General features: G+C 42.7%; 1 protein-coding gene across 1 annotated transcript in view; it reads right to left on the reverse strand.

The window, feature by feature from the left end:
- Positions 1 to 1,315: 1,315 nt before the first annotated feature.
- The window catches only part of LOC115051473 (immunoglobulin superfamily DCC subclass member 3), a 31,516-nt gene continuing 5,757 nt past the window's right edge, over positions 1,316 to 27,074 (reverse strand). Inside the window, exons 2-14 of the mRNA XM_029514872.1 lie at positions 18,870 to 19,181; positions 15,887 to 16,031; positions 15,339 to 15,469; positions 14,657 to 14,794; positions 14,385 to 14,543; positions 10,769 to 10,934; positions 10,047 to 10,297; positions 9,603 to 9,767; positions 7,381 to 7,569; positions 4,595 to 4,708; positions 2,122 to 2,247; positions 1,826 to 1,935; positions 1,316 to 1,390 (exon numbers count right to left, since the gene is read on the reverse strand). Coding sequence (XP_029370732.1) covers positions 1,316 to 1,390; positions 1,826 to 1,935; positions 2,122 to 2,247; positions 4,595 to 4,708; positions 7,381 to 7,569; positions 9,603 to 9,767; positions 10,047 to 10,297; positions 10,769 to 10,934; positions 14,385 to 14,543; positions 14,657 to 14,794; positions 15,339 to 15,469; positions 15,887 to 16,031; positions 18,870 to 19,181 — 2,081 coding nt within the window. The remainder of the gene's footprint in view (positions 1,391 to 1,825; positions 1,936 to 2,121; positions 2,248 to 4,594; positions 4,709 to 7,380; positions 7,570 to 9,602; positions 9,768 to 10,046; positions 10,298 to 10,768; positions 10,935 to 14,384; positions 14,544 to 14,656; positions 14,795 to 15,338; positions 15,470 to 15,886; positions 16,032 to 18,869; positions 19,182 to 27,074) is intronic.

Below are 27,074 nucleotides of genomic sequence, written 5' to 3' on the forward strand. Positions count from 1 at the left end.
TGGTTTTCATAAAACCTTTTGGATGGGCTGACTTTGTGACTCACAGGCTTTGCATTCAGGCAAGTTTCACCATAAATCCTCTTCAGTTGCCAGTTGCCTCTTCAGTGTCCTCGAGATCCCATGTTGAGCAATATGGCATCCGGAGAGTTAATTTGGCAGTGTGGGCTGAAACAGTCTTTTTTTTTTTTCGAGATACCTTCAATATGCCATCAGGTTTGTGCAGATGCTCAAGTTTAGTGTTACTCTGAACTTGATTGGAAATTTCAGTGCATGGCTTAAATGTTCATTAAGCAGTCGTCAGTTCATATTTTCCATGAGCTATATCCTCTGTACAAATATGTCTTTGGGGATGGATACTTGTGGGTATCTTAAAGCTATGGAACCATAACTGAAAAAGAGGAGGCCTTCCATCAAAACCTGTTCAAGCAATAGTTGGTGTTGTTTGGCCTGTGGTACAATAAGACTTCTGAAATTCAGATGCTGCCGTGGTTATCCTCTCCATGGTAATCACTGAAGTGAGCACTGGATTCGCCTTGTTAGCAGCTAGCATAGTACACTGGCACTGGCAGGTGTATAGGATGTAACTGAAGGGAAAGGATTTTTTGGTTGAGGGAAACTAGCACAAGCAGCGTCAAACGGGCTAACACTGGCCTCAACTATGGCTCAGACATTCTTTTAACAGTGAGGTAGTTGTCTCTGGAAGTGTGCAGGTTTGGGCGAGAAAGAGTTGAATAAACATTTGTTTACATGGGCCATCTGAATGGCTTGTATGACCATTGCTAATCAGAATCTCACCTCTGTAAGGCGTTGGAAAAGGTTGTGTTGTCTTTTGTTTCTTATTGCAGAAAAGCTGTCACACCAAATTTATAAATAAAGGTCCTACTCTGGTGACATTAGTTTTGTTGTGTACATCTTCACACGTCAATGTACCAGGGGAGATCTGAGAAATAGAATCTTTTGGTTTTGGAATAGATTCCCTCTGGAAAAGTGACACCTGTGCTTGTAGCTTGTGCACTAAAAGAAGGGACCTAATCTGAAGGCTTTTTAAAGACGCACGTATGCACACACATTGGCAATAAAGGCATGAGCTTTGGTTAGAAGTAGGAGTAGGGAATTACATGGGTGTGGAGAAGAATGGGCAGTCCATATCCTAACTCTGTCACTGCAATGGAGGCTACTTTTAGGCTAATAACTAACCTCTAATGGAAGGCCCCAGTTTTCTAGGCACACATGGGTCGGCAGAGGAATGGGTAATATGAGGGATCGGGGGGTGTTAGGGAGGGCAAGGGAAAGTTATCAATGTTATTGACCAGTGTTATCCAGTGCCCATGCCAGGCAAGCTTGGCGACTGTTGCTCAGTGATGACCTGGCATTGTCCTGGACAGACCACCTGCTTACGACAGGAAGGAGAAAAGGCAGACAAGGCAACAAATATTATTCAAGGATTGAAAGAGAATTCACTGGAATGTAAATGTGTATTAACTTTTGTTCGTGGTATTAGCTAAATATTAGATAGTTGTTTGTGGCTTTTGTAAAATAATACTTAAGAATATGAATATGAAGTTCTTTCTCAGTTTTTTGCATTATGAACATGGTGAATACAGTTCTGCCATCTATGTTACAACTTAATACACAGCAAGATAAACATTGACACACATCTGCAGTACACATGTCCACGTGTAGGATATTTCTTTTATTGTGTAAATTTTTTTGTTTTGAATCTGTTACACAAGGCTGTAACAGAGCTGTATGCAATAAATAAAATAAAATAAATAAATAATAAATAAAAATTAATTGAATAAAGTTGAACAAGCTGTGACACTACCTGGCCCGCTGCCTCTACTCTGGAGAAGTTTGTTCCTTCTTTAGTGTTGCCCATGTTGTCACTTGGCACAGACCAGCTGCCCAGTGTTCCTTTACTGCAAAGAAACAAACAAACAAAAAAACAAATATATATATATATATATATATATATCTGTAAAATGCAAAATGTTATAGTTGTTATGTCATGTTATAATTATTACTGATATTACCACAGGTAAGGGACAACTCTTGTTTGCACATTGCTTGAAGCCAGTAAGCAGACTGTATACTGAAATTGTATAAATTTTGGTCTTTACCTGCGACGGTATCCAAATGTTAGGAAGAGAACACAGAAAATTATGCAAGCGATGCCAATATGGATGCCAATGATGATGCTTCCCAGTGAGGCTTCTCCATCCTTGCACTGACACAGACTGTTTCCTCCTGATGATAAACGCAGATCAGATAAGGAAAAAATCTGACACACACAAAGGAAGACTGTTTTCCATGATAAATAAATGGGAGAATATGTATCGGTCCTTTCCTGCTCGTGTCTTACATAGAATACATTGAATTAAAATATAACACAATTGCACTAAAATGCAACAAAATTGGTGTGCGGCCCATGGTCAATAAAAAGTTATATTTACACAATAAATAAATTAACCGTCTTTCATGATGCTGTGCTCCCTCTTGAGATAGTGAGTGCTGTGGAGCTCCTCAGGGGAGGGGTGAGGGTGTCCAATTATTTTTTTTGGCCGGTGTTGGGTGGGAGGTAGGACATGATGTGACAACGGACCAGTTTCTCAAGTCACTTCATTATCACTGGTGCCAGAGCAACTGGTTGGTAGTTGTTGAGGCTGCTGATAGTGGGCTTTTTAGGCAGCGGGACAATAATGGCCAACTTCAGGCATGGTGGGATGATAGACTGGGCTTATATACACTTGGTTCAGCTCCTCTGCAAATGCCGTATATCCCTCAGCCTTCATGGTGTTGCCAGGCTTAAAGTGGGTGAGCTCTGGAACCCCTGCCATATATGTTGCATGTTGTTGTCCCTGAAGTGATTTTCATGACCTCTTTGGTCATCCAGGGTTTTGGACATCTGGAGACGTTTATCCACTGTAACATTTGTGGCTGGGGGGGGTTCTCCTTCTCATGGTGGTGTATGCAGGGGTGAACAATATGGAGACATGATCCGACAGACCCAGATGTGGTAGATGGGTTGATTGCCTTTGTTGATATTACTATAGGCTTTGTCCAGTGTATTGTCACCCCTTGTTACACATTTTATATGCGGATCAAATCTTAGTAATTCTGTCCTTAAATCAGCATGACTGAAATCTCCAGCTATAATGTGTACTGCATCAGGATAATAGTTCTGTTGTCTGTGTAACAGTATGATATGCTGTAGTGATGGACAGATCGATCCCATGGTATCGTTATATCGATACCAGCACGTCCCCTGTTTCGGTATTGACTTCTCCATTAAAGTATCGACTACTAATTAATAAATGCAAAATAAAATTGCATGTGTCAATTCCTGTGACTTAAGGCAGACGAGTCTGCTGCGTTGCACTTTACCTGGCTTATTAGCCTATCAGTGCACTGTTTTTTAGTGGTTCATTAAGGTTACAGGGATTGCGCTTACCACTCCCTGCTTTGCCTGCCGTTGCTGCTTACTGTAAGACTGTCTCCAAGTTACTGCTCAGGTCCTGGTAACCTAGTGTCCAGTTTTTTGTCTTGGTGGTGGGCTCGAGCAACGGTTGCCCACTTAGGAGCTTGTGTGTGTGCCCTCTGGTTTCCCCCCTCACTGTCAGTAACCCTCAGCACTGGAGTAGGGTGTTAGCACCTTAGTTCTCATTTAAGTCATTTTAAACTAAGTAATTTTTTCATTTTGTTTTCTTGGGAGTGCTAGTGCTGGTGTTATGGCTATTATAGGGGGAGCTACAGCACCACCTGGCACTGCCATTGGCTGTGCGACCAGCTAACTCAATAGCCATGCCCGGTATTGATGGTTGTAGCCAGGTCTCTGTTATTATCAAAATGCAGCAGCCACAGAAGCACTTGTTGCCTGTGATCTGCAGCCTCAGTTCATCAGTCTTGTTTTTCATGGACATGGTGTTGGAGAGGAATGTTCTGGGAAGCGGCGGTTTAAATGGCTGTCCTTTTAGCTGTGCTAACGAGTCGGCTCTGCAGCCCTGTCTTGCATATTTTTGCTCAAGCACCAGGGTGTCGTGAAGTCAATGGTGGTCTGATGTAATAGTCCTGCTACAGCCGAATCCCCAAATGAAAAGATCCTGACGACTGTAAGTAGGTTTTGCCCAACATACGGTGGTGTTTCCAGTTAAAGAAAAAGCCCAGCCATGCATCAGTTCATTATAAAGACCAGCACTATATTACATTCAGCAAATAAGCATAATTAATGTTAGTGTGTTTCAGTATTGGACGATGAAGCAGATATAACGTAACCACAGCATCTTCATCAAAGTCCCTCAATTTATTATGCTCTTTTTGTCACTTATAAGATGATCATCATCCTCAGTTGTGTGGAATTTTGTATTTAGTGCAAATTAAATGTAGTACATTTATTGATTGATATTGTGGATATCTTTTTAAAGTTGTTTCGACCTGCAGATATATTGTGTAATTTATGTGCTTTGTTTGTGTTCCTGTGGAGAATGATTAAGTCTAGCAGAAAATAAAGGAAAAGACGTGTTTGAGCTGTGAAGCTCGTACAATGTCAGATATCTAACAGTAGAGGACCTCGTCTTCCAGGTCAGTCTAGACTTACCAGTGCTTTGGTCACTCAGGATTTCCTCTGCCATTGACACCAATCTCTTGGAGCTGTCACTCTCCCCATTTCCATTGTATGCCACCAGTTTAATTTCATACACTGCACCTGGTTCTGAAATACAACAGTCAGACAGGTTAGTTTGGTTAGTACTATTATTGGAGTAGAGACATGGATTGAAATGTTCACTGTCATTCCACAGCTCATAAAACGAAACTGTCAGGCTCTGAGTTGCTTATTTAGTTCTTTTGTTTAGTTATCCGTGCTCTTCCTGTCATATTTTTGCTGTGTCTTCGTCATTTCTCACTTCCTGTCAAGTTTCTGAAAGAACTTGCACTTTTTTTTTTTAATTCCCTAAGCAAGTCTAGTGATTCTGTACCTCCGCCTGTGTTTTATGGATTTCTGGTTTTGACCCTGGACTGTATTAAATGGATTTGCCTTTAACTTCAGTCTGTCTGCAACTCTGCACTTTGAATCCTCTGTTTCCTTATCAGCTCATTGCATTATGATCTGGCCAAGAATGGACTGTATTATCAACCTCCTGTTCGGTCTCCTGCGGTACAGATCATGGCTCCTTGTGTAGCAGATGAGACCAACCTTGTCTTTTCATCCTCCTGAGTCATGCTCAATTTTTTCTACAAAATGTTTTTTAGGAGTGGCGTCGTGGAAGATAACGCTGTAATTAAGGTGGGCAACAGAGTCTCAGAGGTTCCACCAGTTGGCCCCTGTAACTGATGTATGTGCCTCAGGAGGCACAGGTGCCTTTTTTTTTTAGAATCCAGGAGAGCTTCTGGTGTCCAACCCTGTGCAAGAATGTGGAGGAGTACATGGCAGTGTGCTTAACCTGCTTTCAGAACAAGGTAATCTACAAGTCCCCAGCTGGCCTTCTTCAATTATTTTCTGTACATCAGTGCCCCTGGTCAGACATCTCTTTGGACTTTGTTACTGGACTTCCCCTTCCAAAGGTAACGCCATATTGACTATAGTTGACAGAGTTTGCCCAAGTTACCCTCTGCTAAAGCAGTAATTCCCAACCGCTCTGCCGTGGCACATAGGCGTGTTGCTAGAAACCACCAGGTGCTCCGGAAGACCACCCAAACTCACTCGATTGGCACTCCAAGGCTTAGAGTACTAATCAGGTGAAACTGGACAATCCTCCATGGCACACTCGATGACCCCTCCCACGGCACACCCACGTGCTGTGGCACAGCAGTTGGGAATCACTGTGCTAAAGAGACAACAGAGGTAATTCCTAATCATGTGTTCCAAGTGCATGGTTTTCCCAGAAATGGGGTGTCTGATCGGGGGCCCCAGTTCATGGCACGCTTCTGGAAAGCTTTCTGCAAGCTTCTGAGAGCAACGGTTAGCCTGACATCTGGATATCACCCTCAGAAATGCGGCCAAGTGGAGAGGCTTTACCAGGAGCTGGAGACAGAGCTCCAGTGCCTCTCCTCCCATAACCCTGCTTCCTGGTCAAAGATGCTCATCTAGGTGGTGTATGCACAGAACACTCTACCTTCATCCTCTACAGGTCCGACACCCTTCCAGTGCATCCAGGCAGACCCTTCTCTGCTCATCTGCTGCCTTTAACAAGATGGCAAATCGCAGACGTCGAGTGGCTCTTGTTTACAGCCCCAGCCAGAAAGTCTGGATTTACACTTGGGACCTTCCCAAAGTCACAGAAGCGCACAAGTTGGCACCTGTGCCAGTTGTTAATCACTCTGCTCTGAGACTCAGACTTGGACTCTTAATGGGAAGCCATGCTATAGTAATGGATGTGTTAAGCGGTTTAGCATTGTCTTTCTGAAACATCGAAGACCTTCTAGACGTTGCATAGGTTGCTCTATAGACTATAGACTATAGCATTGATGGTGCCTTTCCTGATGAATAAACTGCCCATGCCATAGGCCCTAATGCAACTTCATACCATCAGAGATGTATGTTTTTGAACTGTCTGCTGATTTAAAAAAAAACAAACAAAACAAACAAAAAAAAACTGGATGGTCTCGCTCCTCCTCAAGTTGTGATTCATCTGACCACAGAACAGTTTTCCATTTTGCCTCAGATTTTTTTATTCAGTTTTGGAGCAGTGAAGACGACAGCATTTACTTGCATTTGGGGATTGCACGGCAAACTGTGTTCCTGAGCCCATGTCCAGCAGAAAATCATGCCTGTCACACCTCATGGCCCAAAGATAATGAGCATCCAGTTTTGACCTTCGACCTTATCCCTTGCACTGAGATCCCTCCTGATTCTCTGAATCTTTTGATAATTTTATGCATTGTAGTTGGTGGGCTCTTCCGCAATTTTGCGTTGGGCAACATTTTTCTGAGATTTTTAGACACAGTTTGTCACAGATAGGTGAACCTCTGTCCATCTTTACATCTGGGAGGCTCTGCTGCTCTACTTTTATACCCAGTCATGTTACAGGCCTGTTATCCATTAACCTAACCTAACCTATGCTCCTCCAGTTGTTTTTGGTTTTTGTTAAGTACTTTTTCCAGCTTTTGTTGCCTTTGTTCCAACTTTTTTTGAGATGTGTTGCTGCCATCAGATTCAAAATGAGCTAATATTTTCCTTGAAATGGTAAAATGTCTTCAACATCTGATATGTTGTTTATGTTAAATATGGGTTTATGAGACTTGCCAATTGTTGTGTATTTATTTACATTTTACACAGTGTTTTTCTGGAATTGAGGTTGTATTTTGTGGGTGACTAAGTGTGTTACTCTGGTGACAGCTGCAGTGCAGATGTGTCATTATGTAAACAAACGCACACAAACTTACCCATGTTTGAGATGGTGTGTGCATTAATGTGAAAGGGCAGCTGGATGGGTTGTTGGAAGTCAGCATGGGGCACCTTGCGGCAGGAGAGCCTGAAGCCCTCAGCCTTGCCGGCCTTACTGGGGCGCTCCCAGAGGACCTGCACTGCACTGGAATTCACCATCTTAGTGAAGAAGGTGGGGAGAATTGGGACTGGATGGGGGGATGGGACATAAAATGGAGAGATGAGCAATAAGCTGATACACCAGAGAGAAACAAAGAAATATTCCATTCAGGCAGATCATGAGAAGTTATCTTGTGGTGACTGCAGCTGACAGTAGGTGAACAAAAAAGCATAGGAACAAGCAAAACACTAAGGGCCTGATCGACTAAAGGTCTGCTTGGATTAAAACGTGTGCAAACTTTGTCACCCACAAAAAAATATGTAAGCTGATCTAACAGTGTGCACTGAGGACTGCGTCTTTGAAGTGAGCAAAACAACACGCTTAGCACCTAGGCCTTAATGAATATGGAATATAGGGTGTTTCTGCCCAGGTGAGCAAACAACTGGGAGGAGAAAATGCAGATAAGAAATATTTAAACAGGCATTACGATTTATCAAACCTAGAAGTAGTTTTGGGGATTATGATTGCGTCTAAATATAATACGTTAGAAGGGCAGATGCAAATCATCCCAGCTTTACGCACAATGGCTGCTGTCATTGTCACCAGGAGGAGAAACAGGAACAATAATGCAGATGCAGAGAATGGATTTTTCTCGTTTGCGTCAGTATATTTGGGATGACACAAGAAAAAGTTTGTCAGACATATCGCCTAGCCAGCCATGCCATCTTGGATCTGCTCTGGAGCCAACAACAAGGAGTTATGAAATACCAGTTTGCCAGGTATGCTCTCAGATGTATTAAATGCTATGATACGCTGAGTGGGCAGGTACATAAAATTTCCATCCACACGGGAAGCACTGAATGAAACCAAACATGGGTTTTATGCATGTGTTGACTTTCCAAGAGCAATTGTAGCGATCGACTGTATTCATGCAAACTGATCCCCCCCTCAAACACTGAGCTTGTGAACAGTGTTCACACAAGCTCTCTAAGGTCCCTAGATGTCTCTAGACACCAAGAACATACATTTGAATTGTGAATTGTGGAGCAATTACTCATTTACTTTTTTTGAGGAATTTCTTTCCTGAAAATATGGTCAAGGCTTAATTTAAGTTAAAATTATCCCATTTGATAAAGCTCATATCTCATGTGAGCCCAGAACCATCCAGTGCTGAGTCTGGGCCTATAAAACTGAGCACCTGTCTCCTGCTCTCCGATCTTCCTTTTCATCTAATCTCAATCATATCACTCATACATTGACATTTTTAATTAGCTCAGCTTCTTCTCTTTCCTCCTTTCCCTTTGTGTATAACATCCTGCTCCTGAATGACTCCTGACCACTACCTGAGAGGATGCTGACAAAGCTGAAGGTTCACAGTATTTTTGTTTCAATGAAGATTAGTGGTAATATGAGTTTTGCTGCAGTTTGATTCAATTATGTTCAGATCGACATAAAACTTTAACATAATAAAGCAGGTTCTCCTCTACCTCTACTGTTTTCCCTACCGTGCCTCTGTCTTCCTTTTGTGTCTTTGTGTGTTTGTGTGTGTGCCTGGTCATTGTGTCGCCACAGTTACCTTTACACCCGTCCCTCAGTCGCTGCATCAACTGCAGTATTTAGATCCTGCTTCCTCATCCACTCTTCTCCAGATTGTGCTCATGTTCTGTGATAGTCTACGGTAGCTTTACTCTAGTGAACGAATATTTTCATTTTCATGCCTATCTCTCTGCAACCAGCAGATACTGCTGCCTGCTTTGGCCCTGCTTCCAACCCAGCCAAGGAGTGCCCCTGTTCTGTATTCTCCTGCCTGACACTAGATCCTCAATGATGAATACATAATGAATGTAATGTATAAATTATATAAATTCAAATCAACTGGAATACATGTTAGTTTGAATCTGTCACAACATCATGTAATGTATCAGCAGAATTTTGACCCACCTGTTTATAAATGCTCCAGATGCAAAAAAATGTAACATCTTTTAAATATAACTTCTTTGGGTACAAGAACATCTTCTGATGCGCCTTAAAGTTGGGAAGCTGACTGATATCAGTAATGCAAATGAATCATGAAGAACAGAGTTGATCCCTTTCTGTTTGGGCAGTGCCATATATTCTTACCGCCACCCAGTGTTGTAGCCACTACAATTTGTGACCGCGGGCTGGCTCCCATAGGAGAGTAGGCCTTCAGATAGAGGGTGTAGGTGGTGGCTGGCTCCAGATTGGACACATCATGCTGGACGGTACCTTTACTGATGGCTTCCTGCAGCTCCAGACTATCAGGCTCTGAGTCACACACAGATTAAGAGATTTATGCTACCCTCCGTGAAGGACACATACACCTGACAGTGTAGATCACAAACAGGACATATCAAATACTCATCGCATTTTGATCCTAATCATGATGAGAGGATGAGAAGGAGATAATCAGTGGCTGCACATCCTGGATAGAGAAACCATGCAACTGCTACTTTTCATACATTTTATATTTCACATCTAAATGTAACTTTTAAGATCAAATGCTATGTCTATAGAAAATTTATTGTGTTGTGTGGTGACGCTCACCTCCTATCTTGCGGATGTACAGGACATAACCGATGATGCTGTCAGTGACGTTGGAGGACGGTTCATTCCATGTGATCTGCAGGGCTGTGGTGGTCAAAGCACTGGCGTTGAGGCTCTGAGGGGCAGTGGGCAGGTCTTTAGGCTGGGCCACAGCTAGACGGGCGCTGGCTTGGTTAGTCCCTGCACTGTTCTCAGCAATGCACTGGTAGATGGCCTCGTCCTCCGAGCTGATACGGGTCAGAGCCAAAGTGCTACACAAACAAGACAGCTATTTCAGGTCACTATTATTTACGTGTGCCATCACATCACAACAAATTTTCACCTGTGCAGTTGCTACTAGGATTTTAATGAATCTAAAGCTCATATTGTTGAACAGTGGGAGGAATATGCAGGCACATGGAGACAATTCCACACAGAAAGTGTCCAGGCTGGGTTCTCAAACACACAACATTCATTGCGAACCACTGTGTGATCCTGTCCCATTCACACAGGAGTAGATTTTGACACAGGACCAATGATATGCATGGTAAAATGCAGCAGTTATCTTATCTGCTACGTGCTTCTCAACATATTATTTTGGCCAGTGACTATCAGGACATAATTCAGTGCAATTCTATTTAGCTATTAACCTTAACATGCTATTCTCTGTCTGTTTGACTGTATTCTCCAAGTAAAATCTCCTGCAGTTCTAGTAACTTACAGCTTAACACACACAGATCTACCTGTTGTTGTTTGTCAGCTTGACATTGTGTCCAGGCATCAGGATCTTGCCATTCTTTAGCCAGATGAGGTGAGGCTCTGGGACACCTTGGGCCACACAGGTAAACACTGCACTGCCCCCTGCAGGTTTGGATATAGACTGGGGCCACTGCAGGAACTCAGGAGGAGCTGAAGACAGGGGAGGGATGGGACAAGGAGAAACAAGTTGAGAGAAACAAAACTGACTCATGTTCCCCATACAATCTGACAACTTAAACCTTACTTAAACCATTATCATAATCTGTTATTATAAGAAACAATTGAAGTTTTTTTGCAATTATTATTGCAACCCTGTAACTTCTTTTTTTTTTGTTTCTGTCAGGTTTTGGGTTAAAGCTGGGGTTATTGTTCTGTCCATGTCACTTTCTGTTTTATTTTGTAGTCCTGGTCCCTTCGTGTTCCCGGTTATGTTACTTCCTGGTTGTGTCCCATGTTGATTGTCTTCCCTCCCCTGATGTGGATCACCTGTGTCTTGTTTACCACTGTGTATTTAAGTCCTGTTTTCAGTCTTGTCCTTGTTGGATCATTGTCGCTGTCGCTTGTCGCTGTCATTGCCATTGTCGCTGTCATTGTCCGGTCTCTGTGTTGTGGCCTTGTCCATGCCTTGTCCATGTCCTGCCTAGTTGTCTTGCCCATGCCCTGTAGATTTTTTTGCTCCTTGAGTAAAGTCCTTTTTTCCACCTACCTGGTTTCCGGCTCCTGCATCTGGGTCCTACCCGCAACACGCTCACCGCGTTCTGCCCCCCCAGTCCTGACAGAATGATCCAACCGCCAATGGACCCAGCGGAGTCGGTGCTTGCTCTGGGGACCGTGCGGCTGTCCGTTGAGCCTGCGGTTCCCCAGCTCCCAGAACTTGACTTTTTGGACCCCAAGCTCTCCCGCCAGGTGGCTATGCATGAGGCGTGTATGGCAGCAGTGGATCGGCTGTCATCCGCGCTGCAGTTACTGGAGGAACAACGGCGGCGGACCTCCAGGCTGCCGCCGCAGCCACCTCATGCTCCCGTTCTGGCTGGGCTGCCGCCGCTGCCATCATGTCTTCCGGTCTTGGCTGGGCTGCCGCCGCAGCAGTCCTGGTTCCCTGTTCCGGCTGGGCTGCCGCCGCAGCAGTCCTGGTTCCCTGTTCCGGCTGGGCTGCCGCCGCAGCCACTTTGTGCTCCTGTTCCGGCTGGGCTGCCGCCCCAGCCACTTTGTGCTCCTGTTCCGGCTGGGCTGCCGCCCCAGCCACTTTGTGCTCCTGTTCCGGCTGGGCTGCCGCCCCAGCCACTTTGTGCTCCTGTTGCGGCTGGGCTGCCTCCGCAGCCACCTCCCGTTCCGCCGCAGCCACCTTGCGCTCCAGTTCCGGCTGAGCTGCCGCCGCAGCCACCTTGCGCTCCAGTTCCGGCTGAGCTGCCGCCGCAGCCACCTTGCGCTCCAGTTCCGGCTGAGCCGCCGCCGCCGCCGCAGCCACCTTGCGCTCCAGTTCCGGCTGAGCCGCCGCCGCCGCCGCAGCCACCTTGCGCTCCAGTTCCGGCTGAGCCGCCGCCGCAGCCACCTTGCGCTCCAGTTCCGGCTGAGCCGCCGCCGCAGCCACCTTGCGCTCCAGTTCCGGCTGAGCCGCCGCCGCAGCCACCTTGCGCTCCAGTTCCGGCTGAGCCGCCGCCGCAGCCACCTTGCGCTCCAGTTCCGGCTGAGCCGCCGCCGCAGCCGTCTTGTGTTCCTGAGCCCTGGCCTCCTCCTCCCCCCATCATCCGATGGCCCTCCATCCCATGTTTGATGTTTTTTGGTTTTGGGACGTCTGGTAGCCGTCCTTTAAGGGGGGGGTACTGTCAGGTTTTGGGTTAAAGCTGGGGTTATTGTTCTGTCCATGTCACTTTCTGTTTTAGTTTGTAGTCCTGGTCCCTTCGTGTTCCCGGTTATGTTACTTCCTGGTTGTGTCCCATGTTGATTGTCTTCCCTCCCCTGATGTGGATCACCTGTGTCTTGTTTACCACTGTGTATTTAAGTCCTGTTTTCAGTCTTGTCCTTGTTGGATCATTGTCGCTGTCGCTTGTCGCTGTCATTGCCATTGTCGCTGTCATTGTCCGGTCTCTGTGTTGTGGCCTTGTCCATGCCTTGTCCATGTCCTGCCTAGTTGTCTTGCCCATGCCCTGTAGATTTTTTTTGCTCCTTGAGTAAAGTCCTTTTTTCCACCTACCTGGTTTCCGGCTCCTGCATCTGGGTCCTACCCGCAACACGCTCACCGCGTTCTGCCCCCCCAGTCCTGACAGTTTCAAATTTTTATGCTGCTCAAATAAACTACTACTCACTGTAGGCAAGATGAGTTATGTTTGTGGTTTGCTCCCTGTATCTAATGTTTCTTAAGTAACTGTTATAAATCGAAATGAGTATGAGAAGTTTTAAATGGAAATCTAATACAAATTAATAATAATGTCCTAATCCCAGTTTAAAGCTGAAGAGATGTTGAGAGGGAACTTTCACAGAGCATATGTGAGTGAAGTGGCTATATTCACAATGAGTGTGTAAGAACTGCTAGAGGTCAGTTCAGGTTGCAAGATGCTGGAAGTGGAGAAAAGAAGTGGGAAAGGAACTGAACAATGACCTGTAACTTCTAACCCCTCATTTTTTACCTCAACAGTAGGATCCAGGGTGTATGTCAGCCTAATGCATAGGATTAGGGTGAATGGAGCTGGGTGGAGGGTGGACAGATGGGGAGGCGGGAGGAGAAACAAGGCTTTGCCTCAGGGTTAATTAGGAAAGGCTGGAAGATGGATAGCATCCCAGTAGTGGGTGAGGGCATCTGAGGTGTTGTAATGGAGAGAGACTCAAAGGTTAGCCAGCCATTTTGGTGAATGATGCAAATATCGCTCCATCGCTCCTCACATACCAAGTTAAATTTAAGTTTGTCTTTTCCAGACAAACATAACTTTCATATTAACACAAACATATCAGACACTGTGCTGCTGATATCTTTGTATCACTAACATTTTGTAACACCAAGTTTTGAATGGCTAACACCTTTGTATCACACAGGATGAAACTAAGTAATACACTGAGGTTTGTGATCACATTGGCCCCAAACAACAAAACCCCAAAACTCAATGAACTGATAGACAGTATTGGGTGAGCAGTTAGCAAGGGACACTTGACACTTTCTAACATGGTGAGACAGCTGAACTCAAGGGGTGCATAGCTCTCCTCTCCCAGAGAGATAATGAAGCTAAACACACATACATGCACAACATATCATACAGCCACTATCACTTTATCGCTGTCAAAATAGTTACTCTGTTTTGAACAGAAAGAAAGAAATATATATAAATAAATAAATATATATATATAATATATAGAAAATATTGATTTATAGACATCAGTTATATAGACAACATTAACATGGAGACATCTGATATTAATAAGAAGCTGTTACAATTTTAGACAGCTAGTCTTGCTAATTCAGATCAAACCTTAATATTATGGTGATGGTCATTTTTGATAATCTTCTCATCTGATATATATACATATTATTTTCAAAATTGTCCCAGAACGACAGACTTTCCCTTTGTGGTCCGTGGAGTCAATGCAGTGGTCTGTATATGGCCTCACCTTGTACCACAAGTCGTCCAAGTGCTGTGCGTCTCATTCTGGTGCCCGGCCGATTGGCAGCACACACATACACACCAGAATGCCGCAGGGAAACATCTGAGATCATCAAGTTCCCTGTCCCCAGGACCTGGATGCCCTCGACCCCAATGGACTGTCCATCTAATGGACATATTAGACATATTAACATATACAGACATGCCCATAAAAACATGCCGCATGCTTTTGCTACTAATTTTCCTGTTATACTTTCTATATCAGGATTTCCCAGGTACCTAGCCTGCTCCAGGAAACAATAGGCCTTGGGTTTCCAGTGGCGATGCATTCCAAGATGGCTGTTTGGTGGACAGTAATGGTCAGATTCTGGGGCCCTGACAGAATGACTGGCTCTTTGTACATCCTAGGCGCTCCACCTGAAGATACAAAGGATTGCAAAAAATTCATATTAATGAGATGATAAAATACTTATCAAGAAATCTACATATAGCATCTACATGAATCCACCTCATCCTGAAAATATATCTACTTCACTCGTCTTCATTTTTCACATCTTTTTCATACATGTCCTTCATTCTTTCATGTCTCCTTAACTCTTTATAGGTGTCCTCACCATGTTTCCTTTATTGCTCAGATGATTTTTGCTTTATAGTTTACATGTCTCATTCACTTTTATTCTTCATACGTTCTTCACTACTTAATTTTTTAAGTGACACTTTGTTCTTTTCCTGTTGGTTCAGGTGGTTGTAGATAATTTATTAAAGTCTAAATTAGGTCTTGTAAAGCTTTGGAATGGCTATAGATTTAAATTCAACAGAATAAAAAGTTGGCTGGGTCAAAAGTGTAATCTCTAAGAAGTTGATTTCACAAAGCGATAAATATAGCTGCTTAGCAGTTATTTCTAAGCACCTTGTTCACTCCATCTTGATATAACTACTTGTATACTATATATCCACCTACCAGTGACATTTAGCACAGCTTCATGGCTATAGCGAGTGTTGGCTGGGTTCATGGCAATGCATCGGAAAACCCCAGCATCTGCCTGCCTCACACCTGTGACCTGAAGAATACCCATGGGCAGGAGAGTGTACCTGGATAATAGGCAGGGCAAAAAGTGCAAATAATTCTTAGTAAATATGGAATCATATATTGACAAGTTTTCACATTGGAAAAAGCAGTCAAGACTGCTGGAGTCTGTCTCCAACATTGAGACAGTCACCATAGAGTTCCACATTGAACTTAACAGCTGAAATAAACTTGCTTACAGCCTGATATAAAAAAGGTTTTGATCTAATTTCCTCCTTCGTGATAACTAGGGTGACTGTTATTATATCTCCCCTGTTTACATTTTAATAGGGATAACAGTTATTATAATTTTGAGTCACAGAGTTGGTATATGAACTAACCAACCCAATTTACAGCCAATTTTTGGATTAACCAGGAGTAGAAGATGGGTGGGTGATGTCACACAGGCAAAATCCATCATTATTTACAGTCTAGGGTGTTACCTCTTGTCGGTGGTGTTAAGTGGTACTCTGTCTCTCTCCCAGGTGATGATGGCCTCAGGTACGCCGTTGATCTGACACTGAAAACGAGCAACACTTCCCTCATCCACAGACATGGAGAGGGGGTGGGTGTGGAATTTTGGAAGAGCTGAGAGAAAAATCAGCTTAAATGAGATCTTAGACATGGATAATGTGTTAAAACAGTAAAGAAACACTAATTATAGTTAGCACCACTAGCACGCTAACCCTATTAAAACTGTGGCTGTGGCATTTTAAAAAGGTGTGCTATGTTGATGCATTCTAGGGGCAAAAAGTCTTAGTTGTTTTTCAATATTGATGTGTTTGTGGTTCCATGTTCCTCTGCTTTTTTTCAGGAGAAAGTCACTGTTCAATCCACTCTACCATTGTCAACCCTCATTGGAGGTGAAAGTTAATCTTAAACACGTGAATTCAACAAATTTAGTCTACTTGTTAATTTCGTCAAAGCACTGCTGCTAAGTTTTGCTACATATTGTAACAGTAGGAATTGCTTGTTTGAAGAATTTCACTCAGGTTTTATAGTGCCTCATAGCACAGAAACAGCACTAATAAATGTTATCAATGCCATTCTAATGGCTTCAGACAACTGCCCTCCATACTTGTCCAGTCAGATTTTAGTGATGCTTTTCAGACCACTGACCATCTACTGTATTGCGAGGCTGAAAGATAAAATTGGGATCAAAGGAGCCACACTAAGCTGGTTTAAATCATGTTTATCAAACAGATATCACTTCTTCTCCTCGTTAAATAACAAAAAAAAAACCAAAACAGATCACTTTGTTCATGTTATAAATGGTCCTTCCTCACGCACTTTAGATAATCATGAGTTCCACATGAGCTGCAAAGGTTCTGTAGTTGGACCACTCCTTTTCACCCTATATATGCTTCTCTTTGGCGATATTATCAGGAAACACAGCATAAATTTTCACTGATATTCAGATGACATTCATACTTGTCAATGAAGCTGAATGAAACTAATCAGCTACTTCAGAAATGTCTTGCAGACATAAAAGCCTGGATGACCTGCAAGTTTTTACTTCTGAATGCAGACAAAACTCAAGTCATTGTACTTGGCCCTAAGCACCTTTTAGAAGCATTATTGGACCATCTAACCACCCTACTTGGCATTACGTTGGCCTCCAATTCATCTGTTCTTGACTTTGTCGAGTCAGTTTTGATCAGGATATGGCCTCTGTCGCTCATATAAAAGAAGTCTCTATGACAGGCTTCTTTCACCTACGCAATATTGCATCAAAGATGCATCAAGAGGATGCAAAAAAATCAGTGCATGAATTTCTTACTTCCAAGCTAGACTACTGCAATTTACTGCTACCAGGATGTCCCAACAATTCTCTGAAAATTTCAGAATTCAGAATACTGCTGCACAAATATTAACAACAACTAGAAAAAGAGATCATATTTCTCCTGCACTAGCTGCTATTCATTAGCTCCAAGTAAAATTAAGAAAAGAATTCAAAAGCCTTCTCCAAACATACAAAGCTCTCAGTGAACAAGCTCCATTGTATCTCATAGAGCTCATAGCTCCTTATTGTCCCAGTAGGTCTCTACCTTCTCTGGATATAGGTTTACTTGCAGCTCCAATAGTCTCAATGAGTAAATTGGGAGGCAGGTCTGTCAGCTATCAGGCTCCTCTTCTATGGAACTAACTCCAAGAGGGGCAGGCGCTCTTGCAGCTTTCAAGACCAGGTTTATTATAGTTACAGTTTTTTTTTTTTTTTTTTGTTTGTTTTGTTTTGTTATGCTGCTATAGGCCTAAACTGCTGGGCGTTGCTCTCTCTCCCTCTGCCTCCCTCCCTGTCTCCTTCCCTCTGTCTCTGTCTCTGTTGCTCTCTCTTTCCCTCTCTTGCCCCCATGCATGTACATCACAACATCGAATGTCACTAACTTTGTATCTTCCTGTAGCATGCCTTTTGTTCCTCCGGTCCTCTCTCTTCCTGTCCACATGTCAGGATCCTAGTGTTGCAATTGTTTCCCCCTCCCTTTTTGCTGTCTTGTCTTCCTGTCTTGTTTGTGTGTCTGTCTGGAGCTGGACTCCTCTGTGCCCTGTTCAGCCCAGCAGTATTCCCCTTGGACCTGGATCCCCCAGTCAGCAACCCCACCCTGTTCTGCTACAGCCACGCTTACAAGATAGACATCCCAAAAACTTTTGTTCAATAAATCCACTTCCTTGCCAATTCACAAGAATTGTCTTTGTCTGAATTTTGGGGTCCAGTATTCCACTTATGTTATAACACCCGGTCCTACAGATGTTGAATCATCTCTGCTCCATGCTCCTGCTCAATACCTGTTGTTGCAATAGCTACCACTGGTTATCATTTCACACTAGTACTCATTGTTACGTCCATCCATCTTCTACCACTGATCCGTTTCCAGGTCATGGGGCTGCTGGAGCCAATCACATCCAACATTCCAGGTGATGGTGGTGTACACCCTGGACAGGTCACCAGTCCATCACAGGGCCAACACACAAAGACAAACAGAGACTAACAACCACTCATGCTCGCATTCACGCTTACGGTCAATTTAGAGTCACCAGTAAACTTAGACATGCATGTCTTTGGACGGTGGGAGGAAACCGGAGTACCTGGAGGAAACCCATGCAAACACAGGGAGAAAATACAAACTCAGCACAGAAAGGACCCCGCAAGCTTTTTATTGTGGGGCGACAGCACTAACCAGTATGCCACTGTGCTTCCCACCATTGTTACTTCTTTTGCAAAATTCCATATTTTTCTTACTGCTAACATTTACTAGTACACATTGAGTCTTACCAGGTCACAGCTCCCTCTATCTCTGCTGCTTCTAACTCAATCTGGTGAGACACCTGTAATACTCTTTTGACTGTGTTTGTGTAATGTTGTTGCTTTTATAAAGTACATGTTATACAGTGCAGTATTCCTGTGCTGTGTTGTACTCATATACTTACATGCCAGAAGGACTTTAGCCTTACGGCTGACCAGCATGCCGTAGCGGTTCTGTACAGCACAGTCGTATTCGCCCATATCTGCATCACTCCCCTCTCTGCGTTTCTGGAAGTTCTGGATTAACAACGTACCATTTGCTAGCACTTGCATCCGGGGGGGGGTGGACAAGGACAAAGCCACCCCATTTTTACGCCATGTAACTGTTATTGGTTCCTCGCCTTGCACTCGACAATCAAGCATGAGTGGGCGATCCCTCACTGCGATCACATCACTTGGTTCGAGCAGAAAAGACAGCTCCGAGGCCAGACAGCCACCTGCAGACATCACAAGACAGGTTTTCATGGCTTTATCACAATGACCATTCATTGTACAATTCAGGGAGCACCAAAACTAAAAAATATGGGCTTGTGCTCATGCACGCTGGGTGGCGGGCTGGGGAAGCCTAGGCCACTAATCTGATTCTGGGCCCTGGTGATGGTGTCACTCACATCTAGGGGATGCACACATGTATGTGTAATTTCACTTGACAGCTCGTGTTAGGTCACATCATGAACAACTGATGAATCCTGCAACAATGTGCAATGTGCAACAATTTGCTGAGTTGCTTTTTAAATATATCACTATGTAACCTATCTTTGCTCCTCTGGTCGGACACCTCCACCCACCTGGATTCCAATTTCTCTGAAGAGCTACCCAGAAACCCTCTGGACTCTCTTAATCTTGAGTGAGATGTAAGGAAAAACACAGCATCCTTCACTTTTCCAATTGCTCCACTTCCCTTGTCCTACCTCTGCACCTTGTTTGTCTTTTGTTTCCCCCTATATTCACTGAGGTGTAGCACTTTCTTCCCTGCCTCACAAGGTAATTTCAACAAACTGCCTTCCAGGTTGGTGATGGTGACACACAGCACTGAAAAAAAGTGAAACACTGGGGGCTGTAGTTTTAGCCAACGTGCTTTAGCAAGATCTAAATGCATTTCTGGTTGGAATATATGAATGCATTTGAAATGTCACACCACTGATGAGAAATTCAGAACATTTTAAAAGGTTCAAAATGACCTATGAGTTCAATGGCAATAGTATAAACAACGGTTGTGTGGCAATACAATGTTGGGGTCTATACTGAAAAAACTGGCAGTTGGTTGTAAACACAAGTGAAAAATGTATTAGCATTCAGTCAAAAAACAGCTCCTTTGTTAAGTTGAATAGGATAGGAATAGGAATATTTTATAGTTGCTCACATTAACATGGATTAAGGTGGAAAGTCACCTTCAATGTGGAGTGATTTGTCAAGACAGTAAAATGGTGGAAATTCACAAAAATTTCAACCTGCAAAATTATTTTATTCTTCCTGTAATTTCCTGTAATTTTTTCCTGTTACCAAGCCTTAGGGCGACCTCCTTTGATTTTGGTCAACACCTAATTTAATTGATAGTGCATTTTGGCTTTGCATCGTCCAACAATTTCACTGAAGAAGAGCCACAATTAAAGCTGAATGCCACTGAACCATCCAGCCATAGAGAGAAACAAACAATAGCCAAGCTGGAGAGGACAAGACTGGAAAAGGGTTCCGGGGTGAAGTTAAGGGACCCTCCATTAAAATAAAGAACTATTGTAACAATAGTGTTGTGACGGTGCTTATTTGTACCCAACCCCCAGTAACCTCTAGTAAAACCTCCCTTCAGCCATCATGTACCCAAGGACACCATCTGCCCCTTCATATGCAACTCCCCACACCCCTTCTGTCTCCCCATCCTTTCAGATCCATCTCTGGGGTGACTTTCCCATGCCACAAGATCTCTATGTCACCCTCTCCCCTGTGACCTTGGTGATGCTCTCGGTCATCCCCACTTTCTTTCAGTCTTTTTAGTGTTCATGTTGTCATATGCAAATTGTTTTGAACCTTTAGCATCAGCATCTTTCATTCCCAGCTGTGAAGCGGTAACAATTGCGGTTGCACTTGAACTAGAAGATTTCTTATCAGAACGACTATGTGGTCTTCATACATCTGTTCACCCAAATACAATACTTTCCTTCCACATAAAAAGCAACCATCTATCCCCCACAGCAGCAGCTTGAAACTGAACTTGACTCTGGTCCTGTTTTGCGCATATCTGCTCCCAGTGAAGTTCAGATGACCCTTTTGTGTTTTTTTGGTTGTTTATTGTCAGTACACATTTAGAATATATACACACTCATTTTATCTTTCATGAAAGACAAACCTATATCCCCCAGACTAATTGGATTATGCTAACCACTTTGTCCTGGCTAAATGCGGCAAGTATTAAATCATATGTGCTGATGTGTCAGGGCATTGCGTATAGACAAATGTTGAAATTTTTGACAATTTCAACATTCAGCTATAATTCCTCTGAAAATCACCATCCATTTTCAAGTCTGAAAATGTAACAGAGGTCTTCCCCTACATGAAACCTAACGCATGATCAGCTTTGCTGATGTGACAGAACAAGAAATGAATATCTGCTCTCCTTCTAATGAAAGAACCCCCTCCCGGAAGAAACAACCAGGAGAGAGATACTGGTCAACCACGTCTGGACAGGCTGATAGAGCCCTGCACCCCCTCAGTATTGCATCCCTCAGGCCTCGTAATGAAAGCCAAGGCTCCCAAGGGAGAACTTGCATTGCATTCTGTAGTCACTATTACCAAACACATGGTTCTGCTAACCATAAGGCCTTAAATGCCAGTAATGACACAACAACAGCTCTTCTTCTAGATTTGGCGCAGTGTACTTTTTCTTTTCTTTAAATATTATCATAAAAGTTCTAGGCTTCATTTGTGACTAAATATCATAATAAAGATAAAATACATTCATTATCCACATAATCCTGGTTGCTGATTTACTAGAGTATTTGGGAAGGTAATGATTTCAATCTTTCTGAGGCTTATCATCTTATCATAGTGTCAACAAATTTTTGTTGGCACTTGTGCTTTGTGTGTGCTTTGACAAATTGGAATTGTGATTGGACCAATACTGGAAATACTGCAAAAATTTGCAGATTAAAGCCTCAAACTCGGTAAGACTCTGTGGATCAAGGTGGATGATAACACTGTCGGATAACACAGAAGAACACAAGATTGGAAGAGTTTAATTTACTAATCTATTAATCTATAGTTTATCAACTCTACAAATTCAAATGACCTGAATCTGTATTGGGTGTAATTAAATGCATAGCATTCAAGATTGGGTTGTTTCCAATAAGTTAGGACAATTTGTTATTTTGAAAGGAGTGGGTTGTCAGGAGCCCCCTTTACAACATGTGCTTGCATTACCAAGCTTCACAGAGGTCATGGGAGAGTCAGAGATGAGGTGGATGGATATAGGTGCAGGGGTGAGCTTGTCTCTAACCACGGCTGCTCTTGCAGTCTCTCCTATTGTTTAGGATTCCTGACCCTAAACTTCACAGATTTCAAAGTTCAGGCCCCTTCTACATAATTTCCTTGTGCACATGGTCACTGCAGGTCTAAATAGACTGAAAGAACGAAATTGATCAATAGAAATAATTTCTAACGCTGTGGAGGTGTCTTTTTAGGTTTCAAGTGATGCAGCAAGTCTTCTCTGTGCAAAACAGTTACTGCCGGCTTGCAAAATGTCACTGGAAAATAATGGGCCAGTAATAGTGATACAAGACAGCAACCAAGTAACTCATTATGAGGACTTACCTGCCTGATTGTTTATACTGTTAGAGAGATGTAATGTAATGTAATTGTATTTGATTCTGTTAGTACTAATTCTGAGGAAGGAAAATATCCAAACATCTATGACTGTGTCCATTGTATTTACCCATGTGGAATTAAAAAATTCTGATAGCATATCAAATAGTGAAGACATTTATAATTTTTTTTCCCTGTTTTTCATGCACATTACATTTCTGTCTCTTCCCCCTTTGTTGATTGCTGATTTTTTTTTTCTGTTGACTATGGTGAATGTTTCATTTTGACCGTGCTGTTTTTTTAACTTCAGTTTTTGTGCGAATATACATGGCTATGGGAACTTAGAACATAGCTTATAATAGTTTGGGAGTCATGACGTTCTACTCATGGTCACTTTATGGACTTGAAATAAACTGCTCATGTGAATATGATTGCATGTATTCAGATCATTTCACTTGCCAAATGAGTTAAAATCCATAAAGCCATAGTTTGACAGCTTTTCAAGACAAACTTTAATGTCGTCTAGTCTTATAATTGCACGACTGAATTGCTAAATCCTTTTGGAAGGAACCAAAACACTCCGCAGATTGAGACATTTGCTGCTTGTGTTCACACTGCAGAAAACACCTGTCATCACCAGCCTTTTGTGCTCCTGCTGTGTTGGGTATTTCTGTCAGCCTATCATGGAAATGGTGTGAGGAGACTTGATAGACGGATTGGGGATTGTTGAGGGCATATTCATGGGCAGCTGTTGGGGGATTAACGTATACTCACATATCTTTAATCAGGTCTTAATCTCAGCACAGACTAAGTGCAGTGTTATGGAGATGAGGATATGAGGGTCAGGTCAGTGAAAATTGATGGTCTGTGAGGTCTATTGTGTTCATGGTGTGCCCCTCCACACTATTCTACTGACCAGGATGATCCAAAACCCATCCCCCTCCTGAAGGTCAGAGGCCACTGACTCTAACTCCTTTGTATTGGTGGACTTGAACACAAACCCTCCTACAGCATCTGCTGTGCTCACCTTTTCATTCAAAACGGCTCTATTATCGCCAAATAAAATATTCTTGATTAAAGTTTATATATTCTTGATCAAAGTAGCTTGAAACAACTGCAGTTAAAATAAGTTAAAATAACTGCCTTTTCCACTTTTTTTGGAAGGAATCAAGTGCTGGTTAGACAAAGGCATTTAACTCACATTTGGATACTGGGACGTTAATTCCAGTTTAATTATTAAATGTTATTATTAAGGTGATAAATGTTCATAAGTCAGTCACCCTTAGTTCTGGACAACTAAAGGAAGTTATTTAATATTTAGAGTGTAAAACATTTAAATGTACACTATTACACTGCTGGTAAAGTCTTACCAGATCTGTGTTTTTGTTGCCCCTCTGCCAGAAAGAATACACAATGTCCCAATAAACACACATGTAGACATTGTCAACAGTTTCATCTGGACTCAGCAGAACTGATCTTTCATTGTTTTTAACAGATACTTGATTAGGTAAATGGGGACAGAGCAGAAAACGTCCGTGATTCACACCAGATAGACAAAAAATTCTGCAAGATACTGTAGTTTAGAAATCATATCACTAGCTGCTTGGATGAGGACTAATTGGATATTCAGCAACGAATCAGTTTTGATGATGATCGTTGTGATGATGCGTTTCAGTGTGGAAGCTGTATCATGAATAATTTTTATTTAACTGTGTCCCATTTCACTGAAAGTCAAAGTCAATGTAGATTAACCTGAATTCCATCATCTGAATGAAGCTACTGAAGAAAAAGTGGAACCATACTTACTCAAACAGATGAATGCTGTCAGGAAGGTGATAAAAACTTCTCGTTTTGTTTTAGTTTTCTTCCTTATAGCCATCATGATGTTAAAGCTTCTTAACCTTGAACTCTCAATAAAATAAAAACGAGTAATACAACTAGAAAGTTGTCCTCTCCTGTATTCCCTACAATGTTTTTTCTTTGGTGATAAAGCTTGATTTCTGTTTTTGTTTTTTCTGTTGTTATTCTTAAAGCATTGCTATTCCTTGGATTCCTTGGTCCAGCAATTGGTCCATGGATGGTTGCTGGTCATCTCCAAAGCCATTCTGCGAATTGAGTCAGAGGGACACCTCAGCCCAGACACAGCTCATTAGTTATTTGGCCTCATTGTTCTCAGTGAATGGACACTGATACAACAGCTTTCACAACTCTCTGGAAGGTTGATCTCATATGAACCAATCGCAGCCCAGAGGTGACAGAGGGGTGGTACACAGCCTGGGAAGAATGATTGATATTCATTTAAACCGAGGACTGCTGGCTGGCTGCTCTTCCACTCCCTGCTTGACAGAACAGCTATGGCCTGAACCAGACATACACTCTGACCCGAAGTAGGTTTTATTTTAAACAAATCAAATCATATTTATTTATATAGCGTGGCCGTCTGCTTCGACTGGTTGGGGGTAGAGAGAGAGCAACGGAAGTTTGCTCAGTTTTTCTTTTTTTGAGTTTTTAGAATACCTTTATTTGCTCACAAACAAGTAGAAAAGAAAAACACACCAAAAAAGCATAATAAAATAATCAGTTAGAAAAATAAATAAATAAAATATATTTAGTTTAAATCACAGTCAGCTCAAAATATCTCCAAAAACCAGCTGATCATTTTGTACAGCACACAGAACTCTCTGAAGGCAGTTGAGCCTTTTGGTAGCGTTGCAGTTGATGCAAGAGCTGATTCTTTCTTTGGACTGTTTTCAGCTGCCAAGAAATGTATCCTGCGTTGCATACAGCATCACAGAAATGTTACTGAAATGACAAAAACTAAGTGCGTTATGTTCAACTCGTGTCCTTTCAGAGTAAACACAAGAAACTTGTGCTACAAAAAAAATGGACCACACTCAGTGACTAACAAACTGCCCTTTGTGCCCTAAAGACAATATCTAATTAGCCCAGTGAGCAGTGATAGCTAACATGTCTTTGAGGTCGTCAGGTGGGAACCTCCTTTCAACGGTGTTTCGTCGAGTTAGTCCCATGACACATCCAGGAGGCTAGACAGTGATCACTGGCATCCCCGTGTCACCCGCCTAACGGCAGCCATCACCACTCCTCATGCCAACTATCTCAAACTGTACTACTGTCAACTACTCTGACCTCTTACCAGTCTCTCACCAGTGAAAGTGGGGTGGGGATGCAGACCCTGATTTGGGTAGGAGCGAGAAATATGAGGTGGAGATAAAAGTAGAGATGGGATACAGACCCTGGTTTGGGTAGGGGGCATGAAAGTATAGAGGGTGCAGGAGGTGAAGGACAAGCTACACGAGCAGATTCAGCAAACAAACTCACTTGAACAGTCCTATAATCAGAAAAAGAGCACAAGTTAAATCAAACCAATACAGGCCAACTCACCTGGACTAACCACACGGTCTCAAAAAGGCTCAAAGAGGCCACACCCACCACTTACATACAGTTCCCCTTCCTGGATTTCTTCTCCTGCTTCTCCCAAGAGTTTATCTTGAGAGCTCCCCTTGCTGGACCCCAACTACGACTACTTCTTCTAATCCAAATCCACTGACTGGATCATACTGCCTCATCCGACATTTCTTTGACTATTTTCCTCACACTCTGTCCCCTTCCTCCTAACTCCTTCAACAAAGCAACAACAGCTCTTGCTACAAATCCTATACATCCTACTTCCACTGGACAAATCCTAACCTTCCACCGTCGTTGCTCAGCATCCTTACCTAGAGCTGCATCCCTGAGCTTTTTACTTTCGTATGCTTCTTCAACTGAATCCTCCCACGGCACAGTCAGCTCTATGAAATATACTCTCCTTCTACTCCTAGGCCACAAAATTATATCAGGCCTTAGCTTTGCACAGGCTATTTCCTGGGGAACAACAAGCTCTCCTCCTAAATCCACCTGCATTTCCTAGTCACTAGCATCTTCTAAGCTTGCCTCCTTGTTATCTTATTAACTTTCCCTCCTTCTTGAACAAACTGAATTGCAACTCTCTTTGTCTTAGACCCTCCTAAATTTGGTTACTTCCGTATATCTTCAATGCCTGCTGCTAAGCTTTTTAAAACTTGGTTATGTTGCCATGAAGAATCTCAGAATTCAAAGGTCAATGACATGCAAACAACTATGTAACACAACAGTACATGAAAATGTCATGAGAGCAATGATAATGACTGTTACATAGCCTTTCTTGGAATATGGATCCTTGAGGGAAGGGAACAGCATCACTATCCCAAGAGCATACTCTTTGCGGATTACTTTAATGGGGCAGTGCCTAAGAGGATATATTAAATTAGTCATCTAAAATGCAATGGCCTGCAGTTATGGCACAAATAAAAACACATAAATATACATACCCATGATTATCGATCATGTGAGCCACCAGTATGTTAACCATTTGCCTCCTTGCAGCATCTGTTAGGGTTTCTGTTATTTTCTATTTTTTATATTCTTCACCACCGGACTTTCCTCTTAGCACAGCTTCTATTAATTAATAAAAAACAAAAACATGAGAAAGTGCTTAA

This window comes from Echeneis naucrates, chromosome 11 (genome assembly GCF_900963305.1).
Source record: "Echeneis naucrates chromosome 11, fEcheNa1.1, whole genome shotgun sequence".
NCBI lineage: Eukaryota > Metazoa > Chordata > Actinopteri > Carangiformes > Echeneidae > Echeneis > Echeneis naucrates.